Source organism: Chelonoidis abingdonii, chromosome 16 (genome assembly GCF_003597395.2).
Source record: "Chelonoidis abingdonii isolate Lonesome George chromosome 16, CheloAbing_2.0, whole genome shotgun sequence".
Taxonomy (NCBI): domain Eukaryota; kingdom Metazoa; phylum Chordata; order Testudines; family Testudinidae; genus Chelonoidis; species Chelonoidis abingdonii.
This window is the reverse complement of record NC_133784.1, coordinates 21842308-21855481: the sequence shown is the minus strand read 5'-3', so window position 1 is coordinate 21855481 and position 13174 is coordinate 21842308. Positions and strand designations below refer to the sequence as shown.

Sequence of the window (13174 nt, the reverse complement as noted above, 5' to 3'; positions counted from 1 at the left end):
TCAGACTACATGATCACAATAGTCCCTTCTGGCCTTAGAATCGATGACTCCATACAGTAGGTTCTTTTGCACAGCTTGCCATGTCAATTACACCATGTTACAGGGAGTGGGGAGGGAGAAAGGAGAAGAATCTGCTTTTAAAGTGTAAAATATCCCACCTAACTTCTTCTGTGTCCTCTGCACCATTTGCTGGGGAAAGGCTATGTTTCTATATAAGCATCCTGTACCTTTATTTGTTCCATGGTTGCCAGTGTGTCTTTGGCTGCCTCTGCCAGAAGGGGACGTGCTGATTCTAGCTCTTCCTGCATCTTTGCTACATCTTCTGCTGTTCGCAATAGCTAGAGGAAGCGAGAGAAATTCAGTCCCTTAGGTACCGTGTTCAGTGAATGCCAAGGTAATACAATGCCATAGATTTTGAGAAGGTGAAGTGAAGGTCAGGAATACTGCCCCCAGGGATGGAATTGGCTGCATGGTGTCTGACAATGAGTGGGTGCTTGGAGGGGGCTCGCGAATGCCCTTTTTAATTAAAAATCTTATTGTGAAATAACTTAACAGTATCTGATGGATGGGTCACATTTTCAGCTCTAGGCATCTAGTGCTGCTTGCAAAATGGGTGCGGTCCTGCTGCACATATTCACATCTGTGTGGCACTATGAACATTTGTGTGAGCAACTGTCTGTTGCGCAGGTACACAACTTATGTGAAAGGGCCCTAATGAAAATTTGGCAAAAATTTCCCACCTTGCAAGCAGTATTGCTCTCAGGAGCAGTAGCAATGAGCTGAAGCTGTGGTGGGGGATGTTTCTAGTCCAAATGCTGATCCTATTTTCAAGCCTACAGGACAAGCATGTGCTCGTGAAAGCTCAGAATCTGCTCCAGGATTGTACAAAGTTTATACACACAGTGGCAGGGCAGGAGGACACAGGGCTAGATACTAGCTACCCCAAACAGCTGCACAGAGAGTGAATGGGAAAGGAAAGCCCCTTTTATGTTCTTCTTTTGTCCTTTGCACACAAAGTAAGCATAGCCAGAATGGATGTGCTTGCACTCCACATGAGCAAGGTAAGGGCACCCACAGTATTAAACACTCACAGAGGGGTTACATGGCCAGGGGAGAATACACCACGTGTTAGCAAAGGTTAAGTAGTTGCCACAGCTACATGCAGTCCTCCCAGCAACAGCGGAGGCTGCTTTCCTCTCTAGGCAGAATGCCTCTGGCAGCTACTGCCCATGTGCTACACAGCCATGACCCCTGTAATATGGCTCGGGGTTCTCAAAAGGCACATTTGTGTCCCACAGTCATTCAAGTTCTGTTTTCAGTCCAGGTAATTCAGAACCAACTCTAAGCCTTAACACACACCCTTGTATGCATCCTAGATGGGTCACTGGCAGATAGAATTGAACCCAGGGGCCTCTGGATCTAAAAACATGAGCCCCTACTACCTGAGCTGAAGAACCAGCTTAGTGGCTATAGTAGGCTCATATAACCTCTATGGGGACTAGCCACTAGAGGAGGGGGAAAAAGCCCCACACTATATTAGCATGAGCTAGATATAGATGTTTTCTCTCATTGCATAACTATGAGTAAACAGCAGTGTGGCAGCTTGCGGGGTGGAGGATATCACTGCAGGAGCTTTAGTTGTAAAGAGTACACCAATTAAATTAAAGCTCCCCTGATTCTGAGGAACCAACCTTGTCCAAACCACTCTTCATCCTCTTCTTTGCTGTGTTCAGCTCTTGTTTCTTTTTCCCGATCAGGGCTGTGAAAATGTCAAGGAGCTCCAGGTAGCTCTTGGGAGTGACATAATTGTGTCTGGCCAACTCCGCCAGGTATACTTTGCACTTCACTGCTACACTCTGGTGGATTGCTACACACACCTGAATCTACAAGGAGCAGGGAAAGACGACCTTCTATTAGAAGTGTCCTATATAGGGTACATGCATCAGCAAAATTGAAGTAAGTGGCACAAGACTTGGAGAGGAGCACAAAAGTAACCAAACTACTATTCCCTTATATACAATTGGACCACAATGAGAAAGAAAGGCCAAGCAGTCCCATCTGAAGGCCACAATAGCACAGAAGTATAAGAAAAGGAGAGGAGATGACCATCTCCAACCGTAACAAAGTTAGTTCCTGATTTCACTCAGGCCACCAGAAAATATTTCTCCATGACAAGATAAATGAGGACTTTTTACATGCGTTCTGCATCGCTTGAATCTAACAATCATTCAGCACAAATACATGTTGAATACACAGGATCTCTGCCTTATATTTTAAGGATGTCACTTACCATTCCATCTATAACTTCAGAGGTGGCTTCAAGGTCTGGCATCTCTTGCAAAAAGGAAGATGCAACACACTGCAGGGCTTCTGAAGGCCACTCATTAAACCAGTCAATAGTACAGCAGTTCACTAGAGAGGGGAACTGTCTCAGCCGTGCACGGAAGACTTCTCCAATAGGGCTAGGCAGCAAGGATTGGGTTGAGGGGGACAGAAGGGAGAACATTATGATAGGTTCCAAAGAGCTGGGTGAAATACCGACTCTCACTTAAATGCATACTATATACCTACAGCGTAAGGAGGAGGTGATGCAGGTAGCAAGGGAGTCTATTATAGGATGAATTGTGAGGGGAGAAAGGAAGTAGGAGTGAGATCACCCCATACAGTGCTCTACGGTTACTACCGGCCCCTTGGCAGGAATGGCTATAGTGATAGGTATCTTTTTGGAAGGTTTATTGTGTGTATTCAGGGAAATCCACCTCCTTTGATTGTCAGAGGGCTACTGAAGTATAACAGTACAGGAATATTCAGCCCTATAAGATGGTATCTGAGAAGTAAAACTGATGTTAAGTCTATCCGGAGCAAGTTATTGTAGCCCCAATCCTGCTATCCTTACCATGTGGCACAGTACCTTACTCCTCAAGTAGCCCCATTGAAATCAATGGATAAAGTACTACTTATGTGAGTAGGTGTGGTGGAACTGAGCCCCAGATGGATTAGTGTGTTATTTAGAGACATTATTACCCTGAACAAAAGGGTTAATTGTGCACGAGTGGAGAGGAGGCTTTGTGCTTAGTCTAGGCAGCTCTATGGTCCTTAACATCATTTCACGATTTGACTCATAGGCTGGGAGGGCTCATACCTCATGCAAAGGACCATATGGATATTACTGCGAACTAGTCCTGTATATGCTGCCATCAGGTTGGCCTTGGTGGGCTGCTGCCCTAGGTCCTGAACGATGGGCTTCATAGTAGTCATGATCTGATCTTGCTCATCCGGGGCATACAGATTGGGAATGTCTCCAGAGTTCAACACATTGTTGATATCCTCCAGGAAAGACTCGCTTTTAATCTAGATGGAAGAATAAAAATAGTGTCCGTGGTAATAACAGAGCTGGTTGTCCAGACATCATATAAAATCACCTCCCTCCCCCTCCCCCCACCCCCGTCAAATATCTCCGCTTCCATGATAGGAGATCCCTTGCAAAGCTGACTGGCTTCCAGCAGAGTGTGCTACAATGCAGGGCATGTATCAACATTTATGGCACGTATCAACATTTACAACACAATGTTCAATCATTTCCTGAGGATGTAGAACCATCTGGCAGAGCTCACAATCCATGGTGAAATTCTGAAATATGACCTTGGAACCAGAAGGAACTAGTGCTGAGAGACATGCCTCCTTTTTCAGCCGTTTCACTCTGATAACACTCTGGTACCTGTGAGTCCGTGAATAGAAAGGTAATGGGCAGTCTCTGCAGGCCAGCCTTCAGCATGATTTTCTTGACATCTTCTCGCCACTCTGCCATCCCATAGTTTTTGGAAAGTTCAATCTGGAAACATTCATAATCGGCCCTAAAGGGGAGAGAGACTCAAAGTAAAAATCATGCTCTAAACAGGACTCCGTTTCTTTCATAAGAGACTCCAACCACTCCAGGATTTTTTTATGTGAAATGGAACATATTGCATATGTTTTCTTATCCCTCCTAATGATGAGCATGTTGCTATCCTTATGCACATTTCACTAGGAGCATGGTACTGTAGTGCAATCAGAGATAAACGAAAGGGAGGGTTGGAATAAAATTTGCATTTACCCTGCAAGAGGATTAGTCCATTCCCCTTAGAACAGGGATGGGCAAACTTTTTGGCCCAAAGGCCACATCTGGGTATGGAAATTGTATGGTGGGCCATGAATGCTCACAACATTGGGGGTTGGGGAGCAGGGGGGTGATGGCTTTGGTTGGGGGTGCGGGCTCTGGGGTGGGGTTGGCATGAGGGATTGGGGGTGCAGGAGGGTGCTCCGGGCTGAGACTGAGGGGTTTGGAGGGCGGGAGGGGGATCAGGGCTTGGGCAGGGGGTTGGAGCATGGGAGTGGGTCAGGAGTGCAGGCTCTGGGAGACACTTACCTCAAGCAGCTCCCAGACACAGTGGCATGTCCCCCCTCCAGCTCCTACACGGAGGTGCGGCCCCGTCTGCAGGCCTCATCCTTGCAGCTCCCATTGGCTGTGGTTCCCGGCCAATGGGAGCTGCAGGAGCGGCAATTAGGACGGGGGCAGCGTGTGGAGCCCCCTGGCTGCCCCTATGTGTAGGAGCTGGAGAGGGGACATGCTGCTGCTTCTGGGAGCCACATGGAGCAGGGCAAGCCCCCGACCCTGCTCCCCAGCAGAAGCTTGAGGGCTGGATTAAGATGTCTAGAGGGCTGGATGTGGCCCCTGGGTCGTACTTTGTCCACCCCTGCCTTAGAAATACCGATGTGTGTATTTTTGTTGAGCTGTTCTCTATATTCATCAGTCCCCAGGACCCTTTCCCCCCAAGTTTACACCTCTCTGTTCTCAAGATCCATAACTCTCAGCCCCTGGCTCTGAAGGATGGCTTGGTATTGCTTTCACAGCCTGCCAATACCATGCCTTACTAAGGGGTTACTACTTTGTAACTTATGCCATTGCCTTCCTGCTGTCCAGAGCTCCTGCTGGCATTGGAGAGAGACCAGGAATTGAACCTGTGTGTTTCATACTGTTGTGTAGAGCACACCACTAGGCCGCTGGGCTGGATTGGTCTTTGGTGTTTTTCTCATGGGACAGAATGGGAGGTGTTGAGAGCTAGCACTACCATAGCGGCTATGGGTATTAATTAACAGACTATGAAATTCATAGAAAGGCAGCCCTGGCACAGCTGCGCAGTGCTAGCTGTACAGACGTCTTTTTTCTTACATGTGAGATGCCAGTCTGGTGAGAGACTCCCTTCCACTTCCTCCAACGCCCAGGAGGAGAGCATTCCCCAGCGCCTGACGAAGGATCCGGCTGATCCGGCAGATGTGCTGCATAGCATCCATAAAGAGCACCAGCTTCATCTTGGTGGTGTTGATCTGATTGTACTCCTCCATGTACTCCTCAATCACACGCATAAGCTTCAGGCAAACAGAGACAGGTAAAAACAACGCCATGGCAAGCACAGCAGCTTCCCAGAGGAAATCCAAGGGAAAGTCTAGCCCCTCAAGGCAGAAATGATCCTTGGGAACCACATGTAGGTGGAAATAACGTACACCTGATGTGGTGCTCACTTCAAGAAGGCGCCACCAGCACTACATCTAATCATCTCCTGCTGACTAGGCCATGGAGTGGTCTATTAGAGGCCACATGGGTCTCATTTTCTGGACTCAAGATGGAAAGAGTAGCTGCTGAAAAAGAGAAATAAACCAGACAAAGACTCACCTGAATCCACCCCTTCAGAAAAGAGGAAATACTATATTGAGTTTAACCTCCCTAGCCAAAACGTCTCACCCACATGATTATTTAAACAGTATCTTGTGCCAATTCCATCAGGGTTGTCTTCAACAGTGTTGCCCAGAGGTTAAGGCAATGGACCTGGGGTTAATATTTTATGGGTTCTACTCTCAGTTCTGCCATGGATTCACAGTGGGAACTTGGGCAAGTAACTTAATCTCTCGCACCTTTGAAATCAATGGAAATTAGAAGTCTAAATACTTTTATGGATCTGGGCCTCACTGTGTATTTTGTCCATCCATAAGATGGGCATGGGTACATTTACCTACCAGAGAGGAGGCTGAATTAATTAATGAATGTACTTCATTTGGCAATCATGAGATGAGAGGTGATGATATTATTTCTTTCCAGTAGTGAGTGCAAACTACATTGCTTATCAATAAAATCTTTATAATTTTACCTTTTGTTTATTAACATTACCACAGTAGTACTCAGGGCCAGCTCCAGGCACCAGCTTATCAAACAGCAATTCTGGAGAGGGACCGTACTTTCATGTATTCGGCGGCAATTCGGCGGAGGGTCCCTCACTCCAGCTCGGAGCGAAGGACCTCCCGCTGATTTGCCACAGGTCTTTTTTTTTTTTTTGGCTGCTTGGGGCGGCCAGACCCCTGGAGCTGGTCCTACTAGTACTACTCTCCTCCAACAGGGAATCCTGCAGTAATGATAATTACTTGTAAAAGTCAGTTGTAAAGATCTTACTGGCTAGCACTGTTCTATTGAACATAAAGCTGAGATTCCTCCTAGTCAATTCCATCCTCCAGTTCTGAGTATTGCACTCAGGTTAGGAGGGTTGGCACAGAAGGTTGCCTGTTGCTCTTTGCAGGATCATTATTACCTGCCCAAACACGAGAAGAAGTAGGGGAATTTAGAAAGACATCACTTCCTAGTTCAATTCCATTCAGGTTTTCATATTTTGTCCATCATGCATTTAGAGGCTAGCCTGACTTTGTAGAGCATTACATGGCTGGCACTGGGTATGGGATCATATCCTAACCACCTCAACATAGCCCAGCAATGTTAACACTGGGCAGGAGACACATTCTAAACACTCAGCTAGAGAAGACCCATAGCTTGTATCAGCTTGTTCAACAGGAGTGATACAAAGAAAAGGAAGTCATAAAAATGGAGAGAAATCAAAAGCATCCTACCTTTTCCTGGTCATCAATTAGTTCATATATTTTGACATCAGCACCAGGCATCATGAAATCCCCAAACAGAATGGGCTGATAGGGGATAACCTCCTCAAAGGTGGTGTCCCACTCTGCCATCATGCTCTTCATCAGATCATCAAACCAGTTGCGGTCCTCATCATTAACCAGGCGGTCGCGGAACACGCGGCAACTCTCATGATACCAGAGCCTGAGCAGGTGCAGTTTGTCCTGGCAGAGAATCCCAGTGAGATATGTCCATTAGGCTATGAGTCCCTCCTGCAGGATTGCTAGGTTACCTCCAGAACATGTGGTCATTTTCTAACTCTCAGTTAGAAAAAGAAGAATTTGGAAGGACACCTCTAAACCCCTTTCTTAGCAGCATTCCATGCTAAAGCATGTGCTTTACAGAGGAGTTAATTAACACTGCAATAAATATCTGTGCTATTCTTCCCCAGGCCGGGGTAACTTTAAAATGCACATTGTTAGAGTTCAATCCGTGATCTCTTATTATATTTTAATTCTTCCTTTATTACTATTTTCACCAGGTCTGAGATTAAGACCAGAAAGACCCATTATGATAATCTAACCCGCCTTGCAGAATACAGGTCAAAGAACTTCTGCCAGCAATTCCTGTACTAAGTCCATATCTTGCTACAGCATATTGTTTAGAAGGACATTCACTCTTGATTTAAAGACCTCAAGTGGTGGAGAACCCACAATATCCCTAGGTAAACTGTCTTTTCCCCCCAAAGGAAACTGACCCAAGACAGCATCCTGGGTGTTGGAACTCCACTAGCAGCATCCATTCCAGTTTACATGTGATTTCATATTTAGAATTGTGCAAAAAGACACAACAAATAGGGTACTTCTGTGCATTTATTACACTTGGGTAGTGTCAAAATGTACAAGTCTGAATAACCCGGAAAATGCAACAGCCCCTACTAATAATGTAAGGCCTCTGGCAGCTTCTTCCCTTTCTATGTCCCTTTTTGAACCTTGACCTGTGTGCAATGAGATCTGGAATTCCCCAGGCAGTACAGAATGATGTGAAATAAAATGGTGGGAGGACTCACTTCAATTTTGCAGGCTTCGGCCATGAGCATCCCCTGGAAAACTTTGGAGAGGTCCCTCAGATTAAAGGTATAGTGCGACTTTGCTGGAGTAGGCAACAGTTGGGACGTGATGGTTGAATACACACGAATGGTGGCATCGACAAGGGGCTCATTCAAGTGCTCGACTCCAGGGGCTCCAGCTGCAGGAACAGAAGGCAGCGGCATTTCTGGGATGTGAAGGACTGACAGAATTCAAGCACAATAGACAGGCAGACTGACACTGATGCCACTATTGCTATTGTTCTGTAACACTCGTTGTGGACCTTGCCTGAGCCTCTGGCCATCTCCTCAGCTTGCCATACTTGTTAAATCTGAAGCCAATGGGCTCAATGTTGACCTATACTCAAGGGGAGACTCTTCACCAGTCATAGCCAGACTTTGTCCAACTAGTCCACACACGTGAGCTCAGTAGCGAAGTATCAATCCTGTCCTACCAAGGAGGCAACCCTGACCTACTAAGCAGCAGCTGCAGTACAAAGGTCACACTCAGAAGCATCTGTAAAGACTGAACATGTACAAAAAAGTATCTTATGTGCGGGGCTGGATTAAAGAAAAGAGAGTAGAAAGTAATAGGAGATGTCATGAATAAGGGAATAGGGGGGTGCCTAATGAGCACTATGCCATCTTGGGTTTCTGGGATACATTTGTCACACATTAAACTCAATTAACATGGGGTCCTCAAGGAAAGATTTCCTATGAGGGTGGTGAATGGCAGCATTAAAAGTATGCCAGTTACCAAAACATTTTTTATCCTAATCCAGTTTCTTATTAAAAAAATAGCTTTGTAACAGCCCTGTCACACCCTATAATCATGCCCACTTTTTATGATGCTGACTAAGATCCCACCAAACATGGCCAAATTCATTGCTTGTACCTTTGACTCACATCCACAGACCTCGCTATGGCCCCAAGTTCATACCTAGGAGCGAACATCTCCTGTCATTGCTTAGAATCCCTGCACGGGTGCCCAGAAATCTCAGCTCTGGCCCTTGGTTACAGCTTGCTGTTCATACTCCTTTCCAATGTTTACACTCAGATGCTCAGCTCTGTGGATGTGACCTTAAATTCACACCTTGGTCCCAAACCACCCAGCTCAGGCCCATGGATGGGAATAAAAGGCAACTAGAAATGGACAAATGATGACGAGACTACAACACAAAATGAAATAAATTCTAAGTGACTTGTTCTATTCTGAAAATCTTTTCCCTGGATGGCTACAGCACCTTTGCAGATTCCAGTACTCACTGCTCAGCTGTTCACAGGCTACAGCTGTTGGAGAATAAAAGAAACCCCTGCTTCTTCTACAAAGTCTGAAGCCAACTGCAGAGATCATGCAACACATCTTGCCCAGTCATCTGGGCAAATGTCTGAGTCTACTGAAAGATACAGGTAACTCATAGTTTTAGAATCCTTCTCAGCACTCCGTGAGCCCTGTCCTATTCACAATGTATGGTTTGTGTTCAGTCACTCTTACTTACGGACTGGATCTCTGAAACTTCTGTCTCCAAGGAGTCCAGCTAGAAAATCAAGGAAGAAAAACAAAGATTGTTTTCTATGGCAAAGATAGATAATACCCACAGCACTTTGTCCAACACACAGAAAATCCTTTTTAAGAGGACTAGGCTATGTCAAATTTTATGTACACTTTTCAGGGCCAGATTCTCTATGATGGTAAATTGGCACATCTCCACTGAACATGATGAAAATGTGCCAATTTACCCCGGTGCTCAGAGTCAAATGATAGTTTCTCCGAAACACTTTCCATTCCAGATTCCAGCATTTCTTAATCCCCTCATTAGTTTAATTCTTAACCAAGGGGGGATGTAGATGGGCAGAGACTTGAGAAGTGAAGAGGAAAAGCTTTGTGTTCTCAGAATTTACCCATCCAGCTGCCAAGAATGGTGGAGAAAATTTTCTTCTTGCTGCTGTCCTCCATCTCCGTAAAGGAAAGATAGTTGAAATGACGGGTGAGCCGTGCCGTGATGGCATTCCTTCCTCCGCCTGGGGGCCCCATGGCACAGACGAAGTTAATATCCACCAGATTCTTAAAGGTACCTGGGAAATAATCCAGAGAACAGTAATGGTGTAGCTGCATGCCAAGCCTAAACCAGAAATGTTTTCTATGAATCCTACGTCTCACTCGCTAGCTATGTATATACACTGGAGGCTGGTTACTCTGAATTAGCCTAATTAGTCAGCATGCCAACCCTAGAGAATATAAACAGTGTTAGGCAAAGAACCTGGATCATACCAATCTGTTTCCTGTCGTACCAGCCCTGGTGGTCCATCCACTGCCGAAGCAGCTCAATGGGTGGCTGAGCACCATAGGTCTCCAGTGCCGGCATATTTAGGTCATCAATGAAAAATATGAAGTACTTGCCAAGAGGAGGACCAAACACTCCCTTTCTCCTGCAAGGATGGAGAAAGTATGTGAGAATGGAGATGGCTGAAGGGAACACAGCCCAATACTTCTATCACCAAAGCACTCCTGACACAACCCAGTCCAAAGGACCCGCTGCATAAGCTGTCTATGGATTCACCCCCCTTCTGTGGATCTGCATTCCAACCCCGCTATCTCCCGAAAAGGTACAACACAGTGTTCAGGTGAAGTCCTCTGGTTATTTCAGAATTCTGTCTCAAGTTACACCTGTGCAATCCCAATGAAGCCCGTATAGTTGCAGTGGTGTAAGACCGACCAGAATTTGATCCCATCAGTCTGTTTGCTCTCCTTGATGAATGCATTGTGACCCATTAATGATGATGGGAGTCACCTGCATATCTCAAGTAGCAAAATATACCCCTAAATGTTATATTGTCAGACAGGAGAACTTGAAGTGAATCAGAGAGAATGTCTTATATGGGCTTCACACGATCGATCACTGGATGCATCAAACCAAATTGTGAATGGTGAAGGGTGAAGCAAGCCTCTTTGGGGTTAAGAATTAATGCTGCTAGCCCATGCTGAATGATTCTTGGCATGCAATAGCTAACATTTCCTCCCCTCACCAGTTTGCTTGAAGATAAAGGATCCGGATTTCGGGAATGATCGCTGCTAGTTAGGCCAAATTGTGTAGCATTTAAAGGATAACAAGGAATGGTGCAACATCAACAGACTCTTACTACTGTCTTTTATTGGCCATTGCATCCAATGTTTCTAGCTCTCCCTGATCCAGAGTTAGGATTGGAGTGCCCTTTATTTCCCTCAACCAGAGTTACATTTGGACTGTGTCCTTTCAGTGCTCGGGATGGAACCGAAGGACAAAAGGTATTAACAGAGAGGTATATCAATGATAGGAGTGCTGCCTTCGCTAGCACAAGAGTTTTGCCTTTTATCCAGTTTGCTATCAATGAGGTCCTGGGTTTGGTTGGCTGAGGTGCGAGCAGAAAATGTGAGAAAGTGGGTGATGTATTCTAGAGGCAAGTTCTTCAAAAGCTTGTCTGAAATCGTAAGAGTCTTCCCAGTGCCAGTTGGACCAACACAGAGAACCTGCAATGAGAAAAAGGAAAGGCAGTCATCACTGCAGTGTAAACCCGGGTAGATAGAATAACCATTTGTCTACTGGTTTGCTTTCACTGTCTCAGATGGGACAACACAGACTCCTACCAAAATCAGTCAAGGACAAAAAGTTTACTCTCTTCATTACGGAGGCAGATCAAGATAACAGATCTCTCTCACAATGGAAAGAACTGAACTGGAGAAGTAGGGGAGGGAGCCCTAGAGAGCAGGGAAATCTTGGATGATGATTGGTCGACCTATTAGAGCAAGTGAGGCTGAATCCGGCATCTGCACTGCCTCGGTCTATCTATGTAAAGTTAGCATCAGCTCAGTTGCTGAGGAAAAAGAATAATGATGCTTGTAAGCCAAGTACCACGTCCAACTACAGGAATGAATGTCTGCAGCAGGGGGAGAATTTAACTACATTAGGTATTTCTAAGGCACCTATCACTATATAGAAAATGAGACCACAGCCAAAGAGACAAAGGTTATATCCAAAAGCAAAGGCAAGGTCAAGACACATACTGGTTTTCGATTGGTGAGCAGCATTTCCAGCAGGTGGGCCATCTGGACAGTATTCATTGTGGGGATTATAATGTCACAGAAGCTTGTGTCAGGAACTATGGTGAACTGTGCAGTGGAATCCATCCAATTCACCCAGCCCACCTGAAAGACAGAGTTATTACTGGAAGAAGCAACTGTCTGTAAAATGGTGATAATAAGAGTCAGCACTTACATTGTGCTTTTCTTCTTCAAAGCTCTTTGTAAAGAATAGGAATGGATTTCTTAGGTGACCTGATTCCTGGTCCCTTGCTCTCCTCTCTACAATATCTCTCTATATATTATTGTCCCTCAAAGCGGCTGACACTTTTACTATGGACTAAGGGCAGCCTGAGGGTTAGAGATTGTTGCCCCCAAAGTAACTCACTCTTGAATCCTTTCCAAAAACTTGGTTCAAATGTTGACAGAACATTTGAGATAACTGAAGAACAGATGGTACCATTAGACAGAGACCTAAATCGTAAGGGGGAAAACAGATCTGACTAAAAAGGAGGAAGACCTTTCTCTCTGTTTGTTGCAGTCTCCACTCCTGTGTTCACCTGAAATGTATGGGGCAGAGAGGCTGTGTGTGTGCATGAAATGAATTACCATCCCACTTGAAAAAAGCCAGATGCCAAAATCTACTAACTCAAGGCCAGCCCAAAGATTAGGGAATGGGTCCACCAGTGAGGCTCAGAGAATCCTCCTCCAGATTCCATTTCTGAGGTCTTTCCCCAGTGCAAATAGCTCCCATGCTGCCTCTGCCACTGCTCAGAGAACCAGAAAAATGCAGGGCTGGAAGGGACCTAAAGAAGTCATCAAGTCCAGCCCCCTGAGCTGTGACTATACCATGTCAACCTTCACCATCCCAGACAGGTGTTTGTCCAACTTGTTTTTAAAAGCTTCCAATCATGGAGACTCCATGACCTCTCTTTGGAAGCTTATTCCAGAGCTAACCTACCCTTATAATTAGAAAGGTTTTCCAAATATCTAACCTAACTCACTCTTGCTGCAGATTATGTCCATTACTTCTTGTCCTACCTTCAGTGAATACGGAGAAAAATTGATCACCATCCTCAACATACTGGAAGAC

The 13174-nt window shown here is 45.5% G+C and overlaps 1 protein-coding gene across 1 annotated transcript in view; it reads right to left on the bottom strand.

Annotated features, from left to right (window-relative positions):
- The window catches only part of DNAH1 (dynein axonemal heavy chain 1), a 125875-nt gene that overhangs the window by 44419 nt on the left and 68282 nt on the right, over window positions 1-13174 (bottom strand). The window contains exons 41-53 of the mRNA XM_032791392.2: window positions 12067-12207; window positions 11372-11532; window positions 10297-10454; window positions 9927-10100; window positions 9524-9562; window positions 8007-8185; window positions 6931-7161; window positions 5210-5406; window positions 3719-3854; window positions 3143-3351; window positions 2291-2462; window positions 1692-1883; window positions 228-338 (exon numbers count right to left, since the gene is read on the bottom strand). Of these exons, the coding sequence (XP_032647283.1) occupies window positions 228-338; window positions 1692-1883; window positions 2291-2462; window positions 3143-3351; window positions 3719-3854; window positions 5210-5406; window positions 6931-7161; window positions 8007-8185; window positions 9524-9562; window positions 9927-10100; window positions 10297-10454; window positions 11372-11532; window positions 12067-12207 (2100 nt within the window). The remainder of the gene's footprint in view (window positions 1-227; window positions 339-1691; window positions 1884-2290; window positions 2463-3142; window positions 3352-3718; window positions 3855-5209; window positions 5407-6930; window positions 7162-8006; window positions 8186-9523; window positions 9563-9926; window positions 10101-10296; window positions 10455-11371; window positions 11533-12066; window positions 12208-13174) is intronic.